This window comes from Lepidothrix coronata, unplaced genomic scaffold (assembly GCF_001604755.1).
Source record: "Lepidothrix coronata isolate B3197 unplaced genomic scaffold, Lepidothrix_coronata-1.0 Scaffold69, whole genome shotgun sequence".
NCBI classification, from domain to species: domain Eukaryota; kingdom Metazoa; phylum Chordata; class Aves; order Passeriformes; family Pipridae; genus Lepidothrix; species Lepidothrix coronata.
In genome coordinates, this window is record NW_016690249.1 from 2,924,431 (window position 1) to 2,941,824 (window position 17,394).

The 17,394-nt window shown below is 40.3% G+C and overlaps 1 protein-coding gene across 3 annotated transcripts in view; it reads right to left on the minus strand.

Annotated features, from left to right (window-relative positions):
* Nucleotides 1-17,394, minus strand: part of STARD13 (StAR related lipid transfer domain containing 13) — a 293,161-nt gene that overhangs the window by 219,281 nt on the left and 56,486 nt on the right. For 2 of the 3 annotated variants that reach the window (XM_017818549.1, XM_017818548.1), the window contains exon 3: nucleotides 224-370. In XM_017818549.1, the coding sequence (XP_017674038.1) occupies nucleotides 224-370 (147 nt within the window). Of the gene's footprint in view, nucleotides 1-223; nucleotides 371-10,501; nucleotides 10,671-17,394 lie in introns of those variants that run through there. The other variant, XM_017818550.1, reaches the window with a different exon arrangement.

A 17,394-nucleotide genomic window follows, 5' to 3' on the forward strand; every position in this document is an offset into this window, starting at 1 on the left:
ACCAACAGAAATCTTAGAAGTTTCACCCTATCACATTTCTGATCATTTGGCCATTAGTTGTCTAATGAAATCAGAGATTTCATTATTATCTAATGAAAAAAGTACCACCCTTAAGCCTGAGCTTCTCAGCCTATTCAGAAATACAACTAGATCTGAAAACTATGGCTTGAGGAGCATTACAGCTAAATGTCAGAGAACATATATGACATGCACATATTCTTACCAGTTGCTTGTGCCTTTTAGAAGAAGGAGTACTGGAGGGAGAAGAGCCACCACTCAGAGCTTCTTCAATATCTAAGTTCAACTGTTCCAGTTTCTTCATAAGCCATGACATAGAGTCTGTCCATTTAGATTCTTTTTCTGGTTGGGCCTAAAAGAAATCAAACATACGTGAAATCTTAAAACATTCAAGCTGTTTATAACTTGAAGACTCTCATTTTCTCTTCCAGCCCCGAAGGAAAAAGATTACCAGTTCTTTCCCTGTCCTTAAGTAACTTTTTGCCATTTAGAAAGCTTCAATTATCACTTCAATCTTGATGACACATATTCATAGCTGTTCTTAATACTCAAATGATCACACTCCACTTCTGTGTATCTGAATGACTTTCTAACACTTCATTTTGGGTGACCCACTGCCAGCTCAAGCTAAGCACAATCAAGATCAAAACTCAAGTAACTTTAACATCTCTTCCTTAAACCACTATTTTAGCATCTCTCCGCTGATTGCTTGTTGTCAATAAGAATCAGAACACTGAAGGTCATCATGTGTACTATATTATATTCCTTAGTATAATTCCAGACTTGTCAAATCTTGCAGCTTTCTTCTGCCCTCATGGTGGGAATGCTTTACTGGTCACTTTTTCACTTGGATGCATCTTCCCCTTTTATCTGAACTGCTTCACTGTATTACAAAAACTTTAATCCGTTGTAGTGTAATTGTCAAAAGTACTTTTCTTATTCCTCAAAGTCCTTTCCAGTGACTGTCCTTAAGCATCTTTCCATGGCAGTCCCTGTGCACACTGCTGCATTATGCTTTGTTTTCCTTATTTACATCACTTCTAATGATCCACTAGGAAAAAACAGTCACACTGACCTCCCTGTCATCACAGGCAGCTACTACTCCCCAGATTAGTCTCTGTCCTGAAGATATTTCATCTCTGTCACCTTCCTTACTTTCACAAACAATACATATCTTTGCATAGAGGAGCATGAGGACACAAACAGTAATAATGCATTTGCATCCTGCCATAATCCTAAAAGCATCATACCAACACTCCTCAAAACCTAGGGGAGCTAGGTTATTATTCTTATCTGATAAATCTTTATGGTGATTTGTTTCCTTATAAAGGTTTCGCAGGTAGGACAGAAAGATACTTTTAATTTGTTCACCATTATAGAAAAAACCCTTTACAAATACAATCCAGAAGGTTCACTCCAGTATTACATAATATTATTACCAGTGATATAATATTATTACCAATGGAACTGCTTGTCTTCACCACAGAAACTAAGAGTAAGGCCCCAGATCATGAGACACTGAGTCCCATATTACAAAGAGGTGCATGTTCCCTTCAGATGGGCTAGAATTATCTTAGTAGGGATTGTTTAAAAGCACGGAAAATTAATTACCCAATTTTTAGTTTTCCAAATCTTCATTTGGAATGTCCCAATTTTTTACAACCTCTGAGTATTTTTCCTGAAATGCTGTTACAAGTGCTAAGCTGTATTTCAACTCTGTAGCTATTAATTTTTTTTAAAGAAATACTTTGATTGCTTCCCATTGTCTTCCCAACCATTTGGAAGTAAAATACAGGACATTCCACAGAAAATGAGTATCAAAAGACTCTCTTCACATTGAATCCACTCTGAGTGAGATGATTTTACATAGGAAACGTGCATGCTGATATATGTCTACGACATTCATTTGTAAACAAACTAAAGATTCTACTTCTAAGACATTCCAAATGCATGTAACAGTACACATGATATTGCATTACAATAAAAAATACAGCTCCATGCATAGGGAAGCACACTTTACCTTTATCTTCACAAATATTTACCTACCGGAACAATATCTCCAGCATTCACTAATATTCTTCCAAACATCTGTATGAGCCAAATCCCCTTATTTTTATAAATTTCTTGTTTTAATGCAACAGAACTCAAACCACAGTAATTTCTTAAAAATACAAGTCCTAAGCAGTTTCCTCAAACTATAAATCTCCTAGCATTCTCCATTCAGTTCTGCCTTTTTTTTTTTAGTTCAGTAAGACTCTATATTGTGTCTATTAATGGGATGAGGAAAAAGATAGAATTTCATTATCCTTGAAGAAAAAGCCAAATGGGCCTAGTTAACAAATGCCATTCACTAATTGGAAATTTGGCACAAAAGCACCATTTGGAACAAATGCTGATTGGCTACATATTTCAAAGGTTGCCTGAAATTCCTGCTAAACAGCAAAAACATGATGCTACTTACATTCAAAAATATACAGCCTGCACAGTAGGACATCTGACCAGTGAATAAATTCTGCCTAATCCATTCATGACAAACACAGCTCCCCAGTGTTCAGCCCCAGTAACTAGGTTGGACACTATCAAAGTGCTCAGAAGATCTGAGTATCAGTGTTTCCTGCCCATAGCAACTGCAGAGGCAATAGGTCAGGGCATCTTTGGAAGCTTTTGTGTCTTGCCCTAGAGAAGGAAAAAAAATCTCACTCTAAATTATCTAAGAATCATGACCTGCTTTATTCATTGTTTTTTCCCCTAAAAGGTTTACAGGGAGAACACTCCTTTCCATATATTCTCAAGGTCTCCTTTCTTTGTTGGAGCCATATCCATTCAGCAACACATAGGAATGCTGTTACCTTTTGAGGAACCTGAAAAGCATAGAGACAGAAGTGCATTACAGAAATACTTTTTATATGCTACGTTAGAATCACAGAATCATTCAGTTTGGAAAAGACCTTTAAGATCACTATCCAACCGTTAATGTACTGCCAAATTCAGCACTGCCAAATCCACCACTAAACCACATCCCTCAGTGCCACATCTTAAACACCTCCAGGGATGAAGACTTCACCACTTCCCTGGGCAGCCTGTTCCACTGCTTGATGACCCTTTCAATGAAGAATTTTTTCCTAATATCCAATCTAAAACTCCCATGCTGCAATTTGAGACCATTTCCTCTTGTTCTGTCTTAGACAGATGAGCAGTAGTAGAAAGTGAGCCCGGAGAATTCCTCAACAAAAAATGTTTCAAGGTAGAGCAATATTGTCTATGAAGATCATGGCATACCTTAGCCAAAGAATGACATATTGGCCTTGAAAGTGAACTCCTTTGCCACAAGGATTTCTCAAGTCCCATATATTCAGGCTAGATTACATAAAAAACTCCAAAACAAACCAAAGAAAACCCCCCAGAAACATCACTGTCAGTGGGAAATATAAAATTAAGTGATACGCACTTCCTTAAAGCAGTTACACAAGCAGTTATTGTGCTTCAGATAGCTACTGTATAGAAGAACTATCCCAACTGTTTAATATTTACTAAAACACATTTAGCAATCAGCCAGACATAAAACTTAGTTGTAGGTTGCTACTTCTTACAGCAACCACAGTCTATTTCAAAATGGCAAGCTTAAGGATTTTGTTATGTGTACACATTCATATGTATACCTATTCTGTATTCACTTGCATAGCTGAAATTTCATTACCACCAATAACAAATTAGAGATAAAACAGGGTGCAAAATTATGCTCAATCATCCAAATACTTAATTGCTCTTTTCTTACATGGAGAAGAATATACATTCCAGTCATTTGAATGTTTGTGCCTTTTGGATCAAAGGCTTCTGCACCCTGTTTTTCAGTTTTCAAGTGTTCTACACTAATCTTATTCAGCAAAAACATCTGTGATAAAAGGCATATTTGTTTCAATGTTTTGCTCATGAAGCTAATTGCAAAAGGCATAATAGCTGCCAGCAAATCTAAATTTAAACTGAAAGAATGCAGTAGCATTGAACAAGTCCATATAGAACACTCAGGGGTCAGGGTTAACCTCACTGCCAGACCTCATCCTATACTGGAAGCAGAAAGGCTTCCCACGTGAAGGGCTATGAGAAAATTACACAACTCTAAATTTATCTGATAATTTATGGCTTTCACTTCAGAACCTTCAATAGGTCCAATTGTTCTGATAATTAATGTATTGTACAACTCTGAGTGATAAATCAGTAACCTCCAAATAAAAAATATCAGTGCTATTTAACCCTCCTCTCTATTAAATCTGCTCAGATAAAAGTTCTCTCAGATGTACAGGCTAGATTGGCAAATAATGATTATGTGGAACAATTTCAGAGACCAAATATCATATTCTGCTCTTGCTGCACTGACGGGGCTCCTCTGTTTTCAAAAGAACCTCTGTGTAAAAGAAGGTCTCTCAGCCACTGGGAGCTTTGCCTACAGGGACTGGGGGAGGAAGCCAGATTGATTCCCTGTACAAAATCCTTAAAAAAAAAAAAGTATTTAGAATACAAAGGACTCTTTTATTCTCAAAATAGATTTATGTGTGCCTTCTGTATCGAAGATAAAATATTTCAAAGGGAATTTTCCTTCATATCCCACCATAGTGTTCCTTAAATACTTTCAGAACTGTTAGACGGACAACTAATTTGTGGCACCTTTATCCTGGAAAGCAGGTAAGTAAACTCAGCAGTCAACAATCTTTCCGCTTCTAAGAACTCTATTGCTATATATCTGAAATTATCAAGAAAGTCTCTTCAATCTCTCAAGTCAGCAGGCAAAGCCATGCACATAGCAAGGTTGCTGGAAAATGAAAGCTCTTCAGGGACATCACATAAAATTCAGAGCAATCTGGATCCTTCTGATCCCCAAAATGTTCACCTAAGATGGGCTGTTAGGACCTCAGCAATTTTCCAAAAGAAAAGCTACAGAAATACTAATGTAAAGTTATGTGTTAATCAGTTTTAAAGGAAAGACCATTTTCAGGATGAATCCTTTACCCCCAGACCTATTTCATTTACTCTTCTTATATACATCTGTGTATGGAGCTCTGTCTTTACTTCCTGTTCAGTCACTTTCTCCTTTGTGCTTTCCCGCCTGAGCGCATGCTGCCTCAAGCTACTGATTTCTTCGGACAGGTTTTCAGAAGTGACACAAACCATATCTGCATGAATGTGGTAAAACCTTCTCTGTGTTTGATGCTCTAGGGCAAATTAAAGTGATTGTTGAACTTAAGGTTATTTCTGGCTTTTCTCAATTTCCCTTTACACACCTGCCTTCACTTTCTTTCACTAAGCTCAGCTGTGCATTTCTATAATTTTATGTGTCTGTTTTTAAGTACACCACTATGTCTTTGAATGATAAAGAGTACAATATAGAAAAATACTGTGGAAATGATAACTTCAAAATATAGAACAATAATAATACATGCTTGGGTTTTTTAATGATTAAGAGGCACACAACATGGGAGAAAAAGGAACTCAAAGAGATGATACCATGAAAAAATAATGTAACACAACCCTTACCGCATTTTATATATTTGACTTTTTGACTTTTCAAAGGCAAAGTCAAAGCAGCTCAGAAACAGACTACATTACTTTTTATAATAGCTTTTAATCTTTCAGATAGTGATATCATAAATTTGGGTTTTAATTTGCAATCAACACATTGGTGTTGCATAGTGATAACGTCCATTGTTTAAAAGAAAACAAAACCCTGAAGTCCTGTCTCTTTTTCAAGAGTTCCTGCATCAATTCTAGGATAATTGCTCTGAGCTAGGCAGGACAGGACAGGAGCCCTTTTATCAATGGAGTCTTCCAAATACTAGTTTATGGAAATATTTAGCAGATGAAGAAACCTGAGCTAGTTCTTAGGACTGAAAGCCATGAGCTCTGTCAGCATGGTGCTTCACCCAAGACAAGAGAAATTGGAAGGGGAAAAGAGAGGACTTTAGTTGAAGAAAAGGTGTGGGGCAAAAAGGTTTTGGAAAATAGTTGCACACTACTGCAGAAGTTTTAATGTGTAGTACCCCAGACAGCCTAGTATGAAAACTCTGTCGCAGCTTTGTTTTGTTTCTAGTAAAAGCAAATAGTTTTGTATTGGACTTCTCATTTAAAAAAAAAAAAACAAACAAAAAAAACACAACAAAAACAAAAAACCAAACACCAAAATCAAACACCAAAAAATGCCACAACCCCCCCCCCCTCTAAACCAACTTAAACCAGCATCTAGTTGGTTTTAACATCAAAGTGTAATTTAGGATTAAATTACATGATTAAATTTTCCTGATTCATAATGCCTACAGCATCTCCACCTTCTAACAAATAATGATGTCAGCAACACCAAATTTCACAAAGAGGCTGTTTGACAAGACTTGTACTGGTGACACATGGTACAGAAGCAGAACCCGAATGGCCAGACAGGCTGTCTTAAGTGACATCTGCTCCTATTTCAGCACATGAGTTATCCTCTTGGGTTATCCCATCTTCAGCTGCTTCAGAGCAGATGCCAGCTTATCATTTATCCATTCTACCATTTCCACCTTGTGAGGTGGAGGAAGTGAACTGCACTTCTTGTATCCCAAACACCTGCTCCAAGCAGTAGTCAATTCCTGACGCCATCAATTTGCATTCAGTTTGGAACCATCTGCAACAGCGGTTGTATCTGCACATCACAGTTAGTGACCATGAATGTCAAAATAGTTTACACACATAGGTATTAGGACACATTTAATTTCTTCACAGAAAATTACTAACTTCAAAATCCACTAACTCTATGACTCCCTTGGAAAATGTAACCAACTTCTGCCCGTTCATAGAAGTGAATTTCCTGACAGTGCTTCCTGACTACTAAATGCTAGGTTTCAGAATGGGTTCCATGAGACTGAGGGGTCTCATGCCATGAAATCCACAAAAAGTTACAGACTAGAACAGGTAACTTAGAGATCCTTCTTCCCAGAGTGGTTACTTGCACGATTTGAGATTGGATACAGCTTAATCTGTTTTCTTAGTTACCTCTTCAGAAAACACTGTGGTTAGAGCTATCCAGGATGTATAAGACCTGGGCTCAGCTTCACCCTTGGCCTAATGCACCTTATACGTATCAAGGGGAAGGGGATGTACTTCTGAGTGACGGAGAAGCACTAGGAAATACTAGCACTTGAGAAAACAACAGAGAAATACCTGTAAATTGTCCCAAAGGTATTAGGGAGGGCTCACCCAAAACGTGATGCAGTCCACAGCCCAGATGAAGTGCCTCTACACAAATGCTATAGCATGGGAAACAAGCAAGTGGAATTGGAAACTGTGGGGCAATTAAAAAATTATGACCTATCAGGAAAACATGGTGGGACAAAACTGTAATACTGCAATCAAAGGACAGAAACATTTCAGAAGAGACATGAAGGGAAGGAGGGGCAGAGGTGTTGCGCTCTGTGTTAAAGAAGGGATAGATTGTGAAAAGCTGCCTCTGAGAAACAGCCATGAACAGGTTGAGAGCCTGTGAGTAAAACCCAAGGACAGGACCAAAAAAAGACACCTGGTGGTAGGGGTCTGACCAGGGGAGCTCAAGGACAAGGCCTCCTGCTTCAGGTACAAAAAGTATCACACTCGCAAGTTCTCATCCTGATGGAGGACTTGAACGACCTGGACATCTGCTGAAAAGCAACACAGCTGGCTATAAGAAATACAGGAGACTCCTGGAGTACATCAAGGACAATGTCCTGGGGCAGGTATTAGACATAAGAACCAGATGAGAAGGCTTACTGGACCTGGTGCTCACAAATGTGGATTTGCTGATTAAAGGGGTTAAGACTGGAGGCAGTCTGGGCTGTTGCGACCACGCCTTTGTTGAGTTTGTGATCTCAAGGAACATGGGCCTGGCAAAAAGCAAAGTCAAGACCCCAAACTTGGAAGAGAACACCAGTAGTGAAAAGAAACATGAACTACAGAACAGTAACGACAGATAAAAGGGATAATAATAGGACGATATAACTGAAAATGTTTTGTGATCCATGTAACACTCAGGAGATCCCAGACATAAACCCTATGAAGGTTAAAGCAAACTTTGGGGACAAGCCTTTAAAATTGCTAGGGGAAAAGCCGCTGATAGGCTTATCTGCAGCATAAAGCACTGGAGCCTCAGGAGAGGAAGCACTTGTGCCTTACTCTTGGACCCAGAACGAAGTAAGCTGTGTGGCGTGCCCCAGTTTGGAGCAGGGGAAGCACTACCCCACCCTGAGCAACAGGAGCCAACGTGAGTGCCCTCCTCCCCTCGTCAGGGTACGTCTGTGGACAGCACACCTATTTCACTGTTATCAGGGGTTTTGTTCAGTATTTATCGGTAAAGCAATAACCTCATTTAATAGAATAGGTGAATTAAGCAGGTGAATTAAGCAAGGATTTGTCTGCTTCCTTCCTATACCAGCAGTCACAGCTGTCAGAGCGCGCTGGGACAGCAGTTGGTGCTCTGCCTGTGGGCACTTTAAAGAGTGCTGTGAATCCATTCCCATGTGCTGGCGCCAGGACTGCCCTGGCAATCCAACATACAAGCTGAGTCATTTCTTCTAAAAATATCAGTGTCAGTGCTTCCTTGAAGAACTCTGGAGCAGATACTAAAGATTAGGATGGTAAAGGATAAAGACAGCAGTCTAGTAATATATCTGGCAAATTTCTAGTTGTAAATAAAAAATCTATATTGAAACGCCAAGTGCCAGAATACTTTTGTTTAAAAACCCCATGTAGATAACTATAACCTTAACACTTTTTTCCTTAAAATACCAACATCCTTGTTTTCATTTACTGGAATCTTAAATACATACATTGAAAGAATTCCCAAGAAAACTGGTACTAGAGATTGTCTCCAAGTACTATGGAACTTCAGCTATTCACTGTTTTCAAGTAAGCTGCTGCTTTGGTATCAGCATTACACACAAAAAGGTAACTTGGAAAACCACTACTGATAAATACGGAACTGGTAAAATGACAGCAATACTGTCATCATATTTATGACAAGCTACCAAACAAAAACCCAAATCTCACTGAAGAGGATAAAAAGGATATTTTTTCCAAAATTTACAAGCATTCATGGAGTTCTGTCAAAGCTGACATTACTCCCTGCCCATGTTCTTGCAATGCACTATTGAGAAAATACATTGTTAGCAATCCACTTGGAAATATAAATCTGAATTTAACGGAGAAAATAATAAACAAAAGGCACCTTCTGGAACTAAAGAGTACTTAAAGACAAAGATGGGAAAGCCTGGAAAAAGGGATGATATTTTTAGTGGCTAAAAATAGGTGGTGATGGGGCAAAGAATGGAACATGAATTTAAGAGAGGACAAGAGAATAGAGAGTAATTGAAATAATGTAAACCTTCTAAATTATCTCCTGAACCAATTTTCATCAAGCTAACAATGAAGAGAAGGCATTAATCCCAGGCCTAGAAAAGTAATTAGGCATGATTCCCAGATCTCTGCTGGAAGTCTGACACCCAAGTATCCAGGTTTAACCACTAGGCTTCAGTATTAATTCAAAAACAATTTAGATGCCATCTATGGATTTGCTGTGATAAAAGTATTTAATGATATGTTTGAATGTATTTTTAAAATACATGATTCTATTAACCATTCCTGAAACTCCTGAAACTTCTAGAGCAACAAAAGTAATGAGTTATATAGCTCATATTGCTAACATTTTTTCAAGAATTTATACAATATAAAAATTGTTTCTCTTAAATAAATGCAACTATAATTGTTAAAACATTTAAATATTTGCTCACATTACTTAGATTCATGCCAGTTTACACTTATCTGTTAAATAACAAAAATTATGAAAAGTTACAGCTTGTGTATAATGTGTACAAGAGCCTTGTCTGAGTTTCCCCCTATTACTGTGAGGGTGATGAGGTACTGGGTAACAAGTTGCCCAGAGCAGTTGTGGATGCCCCATCCCTGGAAGTGTTCAAGACCAGGTTGGATGGAGCTCTGAGCAACCTGGTCTAGTGAAGGGTGTCCCAGCCCAAAGTAACTGGGTTGGAACTAAATGATCTCTAAGGTCCCTTTCAACCCAAACCATTGTATCATTTTATAGTATTATTATCAATACAATTCCACTAAATTTCTTGTGCTTGCCTCAAAATAATACGGACTTGTAGGTCTTATAACAGCTGGATATCATCACACTGAATGAGAGGTGTCATGGCTTATGACAGACACACTCTTAATGCCACATCAAGAGTCAGAAACTTGATTTTGCAACAGCAGCTCTTGCAGCAGCAGGGAACCTCTCCCTGTGATTGGGACACAACACAGCACCACCATCCCACGAAACGCTGCACAAAGGCTTTTTCCTCCAAATGTCATACAGCGGAGAAAGAACAAAGAAAGGCTTTCTTCAGTCTAAAGACGACTTGCTAGCATTATGATCTGCAGGTCACCAGATTTCTCCCAAATCCCTCCAAATAAATTGAAAGTAGCATACTTTACAAAAAAGTGCTGTTTTTCCCGATCCTTCTCTTGGGAGTAGCACTATTTCACAAAACAAAACAAAAAGAAACCACCAAAGAAAACAACCACGGATCGTGTCCACACCCTTGTGCTCAAGGGCACAACATACAGGCGGGGGCCGGCACGTCCCGCCGGGCGGGGCCCAGGCGGGGCGCGGGGGGCTCAGGGCACCTTCCGGGGCACACGCGCCCCTCGCGGCGCCCCCGTGCCCGGCGCCCGCCCCGCCGTGCCGGGAGCGGGGGAAGGCTGAGGGGAAGGAGGAGGCGGCGGCTGCGGGAGCAGCGGCTGCGGGAGCGGCGGCGCCTCCCCGAGTGGGGGCGGCTAAGAGGGGAGGAGGCCGAGCCTTCCCGCCCTCCCGGCCAAAAATGGCGGCGCGCGGCCGCCAAACATCCCCGGCTTCGCTCCCGCCCCCTCCAGGGGTTCTCGCGCCGCCGCGAGGGATGGCGAGGGGCGGGGCACGCACTCGGGCCAGCGCCCTGAGGTGCGCGCGCAACTCACCCCTCCCCACCCCTCCCCCTTTCCGCTCACGCCGCTGTGACGTCACCGCGCCGGTCGGAGCCGCGAGGGGAGGGCGGGGGCGGTGGCCGCCGGCGGCTCGCGGGGCGGCAGCGCCACCTGGCGGGCGGCGCCGCGTGGGCCGAGAGCGCCCCCTCGCGGCCCGGGTGGGCAGCGCTGCCCTGCGGGCGGGGGGCGCGATGGGCAGCGCGCGGGGAGTCGGGCCGGGCTCGCGCGGGGAGTCGGGCCGGGCTCGCGCGGGGCCCTCGTGCCAGGGGTCCGGTGGCAGGGGCGGTGTGAGGAGAGGAGCCGCAGCCGGCGGGGACCGGCTCACCCAGCGGGCGAGGCTGCGCCCCGGAGCCGCCGCCCGTCTGCCCTTGGGAGCGGTCGGTCCGTCCGACCCCAGGGGCGGGGACGAGCGGCCGCCGGGTTGCCTAGACCGTGAGGGGCCGCCGAGCTCGCCCTGCCTCATGCCGGCCCCGGGAGCCTCCCGCGTCGTATGAGAACTGTCACAGACGGGGCTGTCTTTGCCCCTCCATAAAGTGACTCTTTCATAGCGCCCTGCCTCAGTTTCCCCATAAGCCAGACCTGCCCCATGCCGTGGCTGGGCGTGCGGAGCTTGCTGCTGATACCTTGGCTGCTCAGCTAGGCAGGGGTAATCAAAACACAATCAGATTTTCCAGTTCTGGTGTCCTCAGTACAAGAGAGACATGATAGTCCTGGAGCAGGCCCAGGAGGGCTACAAAGTTGATCAAAGGACTGGAGCATCTCTCTTGCGAAGAAAGGCTGAGAGAGCTGGGCTCGTTCAGACCTGCAAAGAGACGCCTGAGAGGGGACCTCATCAATGTCTATGCATATCTAAAGCGAGGGTGTCAAGAAGACAGAGCCGGGCTCTCCTCAGTGGTGCTGAGTAATAGGACAAGAGGACACGGCAGAAACTGATGCACAGGAGGTTCCACGTGGACACAAGGAAGAACTTCTTTACTGGGCGGGTGACCATGCACTGGAACAGAGCCCAGAGAGGTTCTGGAGTCTCCCTTGCTGGAGATATTTTCAGAAATATTTCTACAATTGCACACATTGGTGGAAGTTCCTGCTTTTGTGTTCAAGGCTACAGTTACTGCCATGCAAATATTGCACTTAAAATTGGCTAACTGCACCTCTAAATAGCTACACACATTTCTGAAAATTAAATCTGTAATTTTCTACACAGTCAATCTGCCCCTTGTAGCTGACAGATGTCAGGAAGTCGTGCTTAGTCGAGACTAATTCTGTTCGACTTCAGGAATAAAATTATGTCAAATTTGAGATATTATTAGATTGCCTTGATTTCAGTAGTTTTATGAATAATCAGAACTGCATGGATAGTTATCAATGTCGGATAGTTATCAATGTCAGATAATTTTCAATGTAAAACTTATCCAAATTCTCAAAGGTAGGCAGCACTGGCTGTCAGAGGTGCACGACTCTGAAAGCATTTGTGTTTGAACCATTTGATTATACCATATTTTGTCTTTGGTCCATTGATGACTTTTGTTAGCAGTGAGACAGCCTGAGCTCAGCTCTGATATTTAAACTCAAAAGGAGACTCCAAACGAGAGAAAATTTTTCGAACTTCTAGACTTCAACACAGCTCAGGAGAGGAACGTCTAAAATTAAGCATTTCTGAAAACATTTAAGATTTGCTTACTTGGTTTGATATATTAAAATGAGCCTGAATAGGCAGATTTGTACAGTCTCATCTTTTATCTTTATGGTGATACAAAAGGTTTTTCTTCAAAGTCCATTATGGAGGAATGAAAGGGAAGAATATGGGCAGGGAGGAAGGATGGAAATCCTGGATGCTAGAAGCCAAAGTCAGGCTGCAATTGCAGTTCCTTTAATTACCAAGAGTGAAGCCTGGCAATGCATCAGATCCAGATGTGGAGGATCAGCCTCCTATCTTGACATCGTGACACTCAGAAGAAACTGATAGAACAGAGAATCAAGGCTTTGAAGAATGAATTTGAGTCACATTACAGCACTCCTAATGGTGGGGAAACAATTTTAGTTGTGGTCCTTTGTTGTTTAGTTCAATACAAATAAGAATAAATAATACTCAAATTTCTATTCTTCCTTAATAAAGAAAACTGAAACATATCACTCCACATCAATCAAAACATTTTAAAATACCTTTTTAAAATCAATTTCCTAATTTTTTCTTCAGGATGCTCTGGTTTTCTAATTTCATTTAGTTTTTCTAATAGACCTTTCCTAACTTTTCATGATTGGAATTTATAGTTTTAATTAACATGCTATATATAAATTTTCCTCCAAATCTCTTCTGTTGTATTTTAGTGGTACTTGTAGATAAAGTAGTTATACTAGTTATACTCTAAGTACTTCTTTTATATTTTCTCTTTTTTTTTCTCTTGGTGTTTTAAGAGGACAAAGTCATATGGTTCTGGCTTTGTGTTGCTCAGCTGCTGTGACATGTCTCCCATGACTTTTGAAAGTTCAGATACCATCATGCCAGTTTGAAAGATGGCAAGAAATCAAAGAGATCAAAGTTTAATCAAAATTTGTGGCTGTATAGACACAAGAGACTCAAATGCTGCCCCACTATAAGGTAAGGATGACATAACATCCCATATTGCTTCTAAGCAGCTGCTGCTGAGCATATGTGTGCTAATTGTTCAGGCAGTGCAAAGATACCTATAGGTAAAGCACCTGTTGTCCCTTGCCAGAATCATGGAGAGCAGTTGGGGACATTCTGGGGGAAGGGAAGTAGAGGAGACATGGGCGGGTGTGGAGAAAACAGTGGGAAGTGGAAGCTGGAGATAATGCAAGAACAGGAGAGAACTGGACTATGGTGTAAAGCAGTGAGAGGTGTGGAATGGGTTGGGGAGCAGGCGGTGGTGAAAGGGGTGAGATAGGAGGCATTAATTCTTCAGAATGTCAGGGTGGTAATCTTAAATCTGAAAAACATTTTAGAACAATTCTTTACTTTTCTGAAGTAATCATCATGGGGTGATTAGGTGAATTCTGTAGAAGCAGTAGGACAATAAATTTTCACTTCCTGCCCTGAGACACTTGATTTTAAAAATGACATTTTTTTCCAGCATGAAGGGTGACTGAAGAAAAATACATTATGAAGGAGGTGGTGGGTTGTCCAGACCTTATTCAGTGATTTTATAGGATTTGCGTCACTCACCCCACATGCTGTTTTATTTTTTCATAAGCAGGAAAGGGTTTTTTTTAACAGCTTCTTTAACAGGTGTCAGCCCTGCCAGGTTGCTCCTTACAGAGCCTCAATGAGTGCAGTGAATTCCATTGGACACCTGTCTCTAGAGGGCAAGGATCAAGACAGGGATGTAGTTAGTCCCTTTTTGAATGTCAGACAGGGGGAAGTGTAGTGGGTTAAAAATAGTCATATAAAAGAAAACAATTATTTTATGTTGCAGAATTGCAGCAGATAAGTGTGTTATTGAAAATCTTCTTTGAGGAAAAAGAAATCATTGGGAATGAGGAAGTAAACAAAAGATCTCTGTAACTAAAGATACAGTGTAACACAAACAATAAATTATATTTTTTAAGTTTTGCATTGGCCAAAGTTATAGGGAGGTGGGAGTAAATTTGAGTATGCAATTGAAATCAGAAATATCATTATGCTTGGTCTCCAGGTATTATTTATAGTAAATGTACATTGTTCAGGTTTAACGTTTTGTCTCCTCTGTTTTGAAAGGGCTTATGAGTTGAAGCATTTCAGTTATAAAAAGCTTGTCCAAATGACATAAGGACACTGATCATAGCAACAAATAAATCTCCTTGTATAATTTTTTGGAAGTGAGAAAGATGAGTGAAGAGGCACATTTTTCTTTTCATCGTCTAAATCTCTTAAATGCCTGCACTTAATCAGATGGGATGTTCCTCTGGAGCTCTTCAAAGACATCAATGTCTTTTCCTCTGACTGTATAAGAAATTTATGTACTTCATTTGAGAGACTTCTTTCTCTATAATGTGGAAACTGGATACTTTCCCTAACTCCCAGATCCAGATAATATTCTGCTGATGTCTTAACTTAGTGTTAAGTCAAGACCCACTCTGCACAATCTCCACTCCCACTCCTTCTTGTCTTCCTCCTACATCCCCTGTTTCTCTGGAAGAAAATTGTAAGAGCTGCAAGCCTACTTCACCAAGCCCCATGGATGATCATGAACCATAGATACTTAAATATCTAAAATCTAGATGAAAGTTAATTGCCTAAATTATAAAGGTCAGATTTCACTCCTCCTTCCCTGATAAAACTGGCAAAAGCTTTCAACCTGGAGAAGCAAAGAGTCTTATAGATAAAATTTGAATGAGACTCAGGCTCTGTTAATGACACTTCTTGCAAATCACCTCTCTGTGTTCCTGGGGTTTTTTTTCCACCACCTTTTGTTTCATAAACTGAAATACACAGTCCTGCAACCTGCCTAAGTTAAAAGCCACAGTATCAGGTGTGCTGCTATTATAATCTGCTGTAGTTTATGCTCTTTCTTTTACTTCTGAATGCCAAGAATATCCATTGCAAATATAGAAATTAAGAAGCTGAAGGAATTGTGTAGAATTTAAATGCTATGTTTAAGATAATCACTTAATGCACAAGAATAATCATCTATCTGCATTCAAAGAGTCCTTAAGCCCTTGCTAATTTATGTAGTATGTAGTCTTATATTTTTAATAATTAATGCTAGTTATCTACCTAAAGTTTTCAGAATTTGAACTACATTTCATCTTTCAGAGGTCAGAAACAGATGTAAATGCCATGTGAGTGATCAAAACAACTTTCAGAAACTCAACTATTCATTGTATTTGTAACTATTCATGGTATTTGTAAATAGGTGAAGCCCTGTCCTGCTAGAATAAATTTAAAAAAGGAACTGTGAAGTAAATGTATTATTACTGAATAATATTGACTGCATATATGCATAATATTGGCTGCATAATATTTTGCTCCTCCTGGAAATCTTACTTTATGAAGACTCTTCTGTGGCTTTTTAAATCAGAAACAGAAACAGAATAGTGATTAGAGATTTTAGCATGTCCTTTTTAGCATGGGAAGAAGACAGTTCAGCTAAAAAATCTAAAATACATTCTATTAAACAAGTCAGTTTGATCTCAATTTTTGAAGAAAAGCTGCTTTGATAAAGCAGCCTTAGGCGTCGTTCTTGAAGGAAAAGAATAGCTTCTGCATTCCCAGAGCTTGTAAACATGTTGCTAGTACCGTAGAAGTATAACACATAGGTTGGAAAATGAGGCCTAGAGCTCAGAACAATCTCTCTTGCTGTAAGAGTATGATGGTCATTAAATAGCAACAACTACTATTACCAGAACCTTGAAGTTCAGGCATGTTCCCTGTCCCTTGCTTCAGATATCTTCTGCTGGAATGAGACAGGCTGAGGGATCTGTAGCAGCTACTTTTATAACATACAGTACTTCAAAACACAAATGCACTAAAGATGTTCTGAGGCAGGTGAAGGTGAAAACCTGAGCCTGTCCCAGGATTTCACTTATCAAGCAGAGACTTAGCCTAACCATTATTTACTCCAAGTTCTAATATACATTATATTTTTTAGTGTTATTTGCACTTACCCAGCTTTTTGTGAAGCACCATAACTGAAAGTATTCAATAATTCTATTTATCCTTGTTAAGGTATTTGGTAAACTTTATTTATAAAAGTTATGGTCATTAAAAAGAACAGGAAAACATCGTTGTTTGGAACTCCTGAGAGAATTTATAGAAAGAGGGAAAAAAACTCTGCTGTGAGATGATTATCAGCAGTGATAATTCTATTCACAATTATTTCAGTTCCCTGTGATATGACATATTTTGGAAAAACCTCATCAACCACAATAATCCAAATAAAAGGATCTATTGACATAACTCTGGCAAATAACTGAAAACAAACAATTCCTAGCCTAATTCAAGGGGACTAGGATTTCAGCTGGTTCATCCAGTTATGTACCTCAAACAAGTGTATTTTGAAGTGCAAGAGACTTAAAAATAACAATTATAAGCAAAATCTTCCTAGTAAAATGCATTATAATGTAGAATTGCAAGATTTGCAGGTTTAAGAGTAATCTCTAGATATCCTTGCAAAGAAAGCTTTATATGTACTTGGGCTATATCCAGACATTCCAGGATAAATGTTGGAAGGATTATAGTTTGTATTTTAATAGTTTGTCTTAAGAAACTTAAAAAAGTGAGAAGCTCTCCCAATTGCTCTCTGACCCTGCTCACTTCTCTATAGTCCTGTTTGATATTACCACTCTTAAAAAAAACCCAAACCAAAACAACAAGGGGAAATGGGCTGCAGAACCCTTAGAGGGACAATGTGCATAAACTGATTA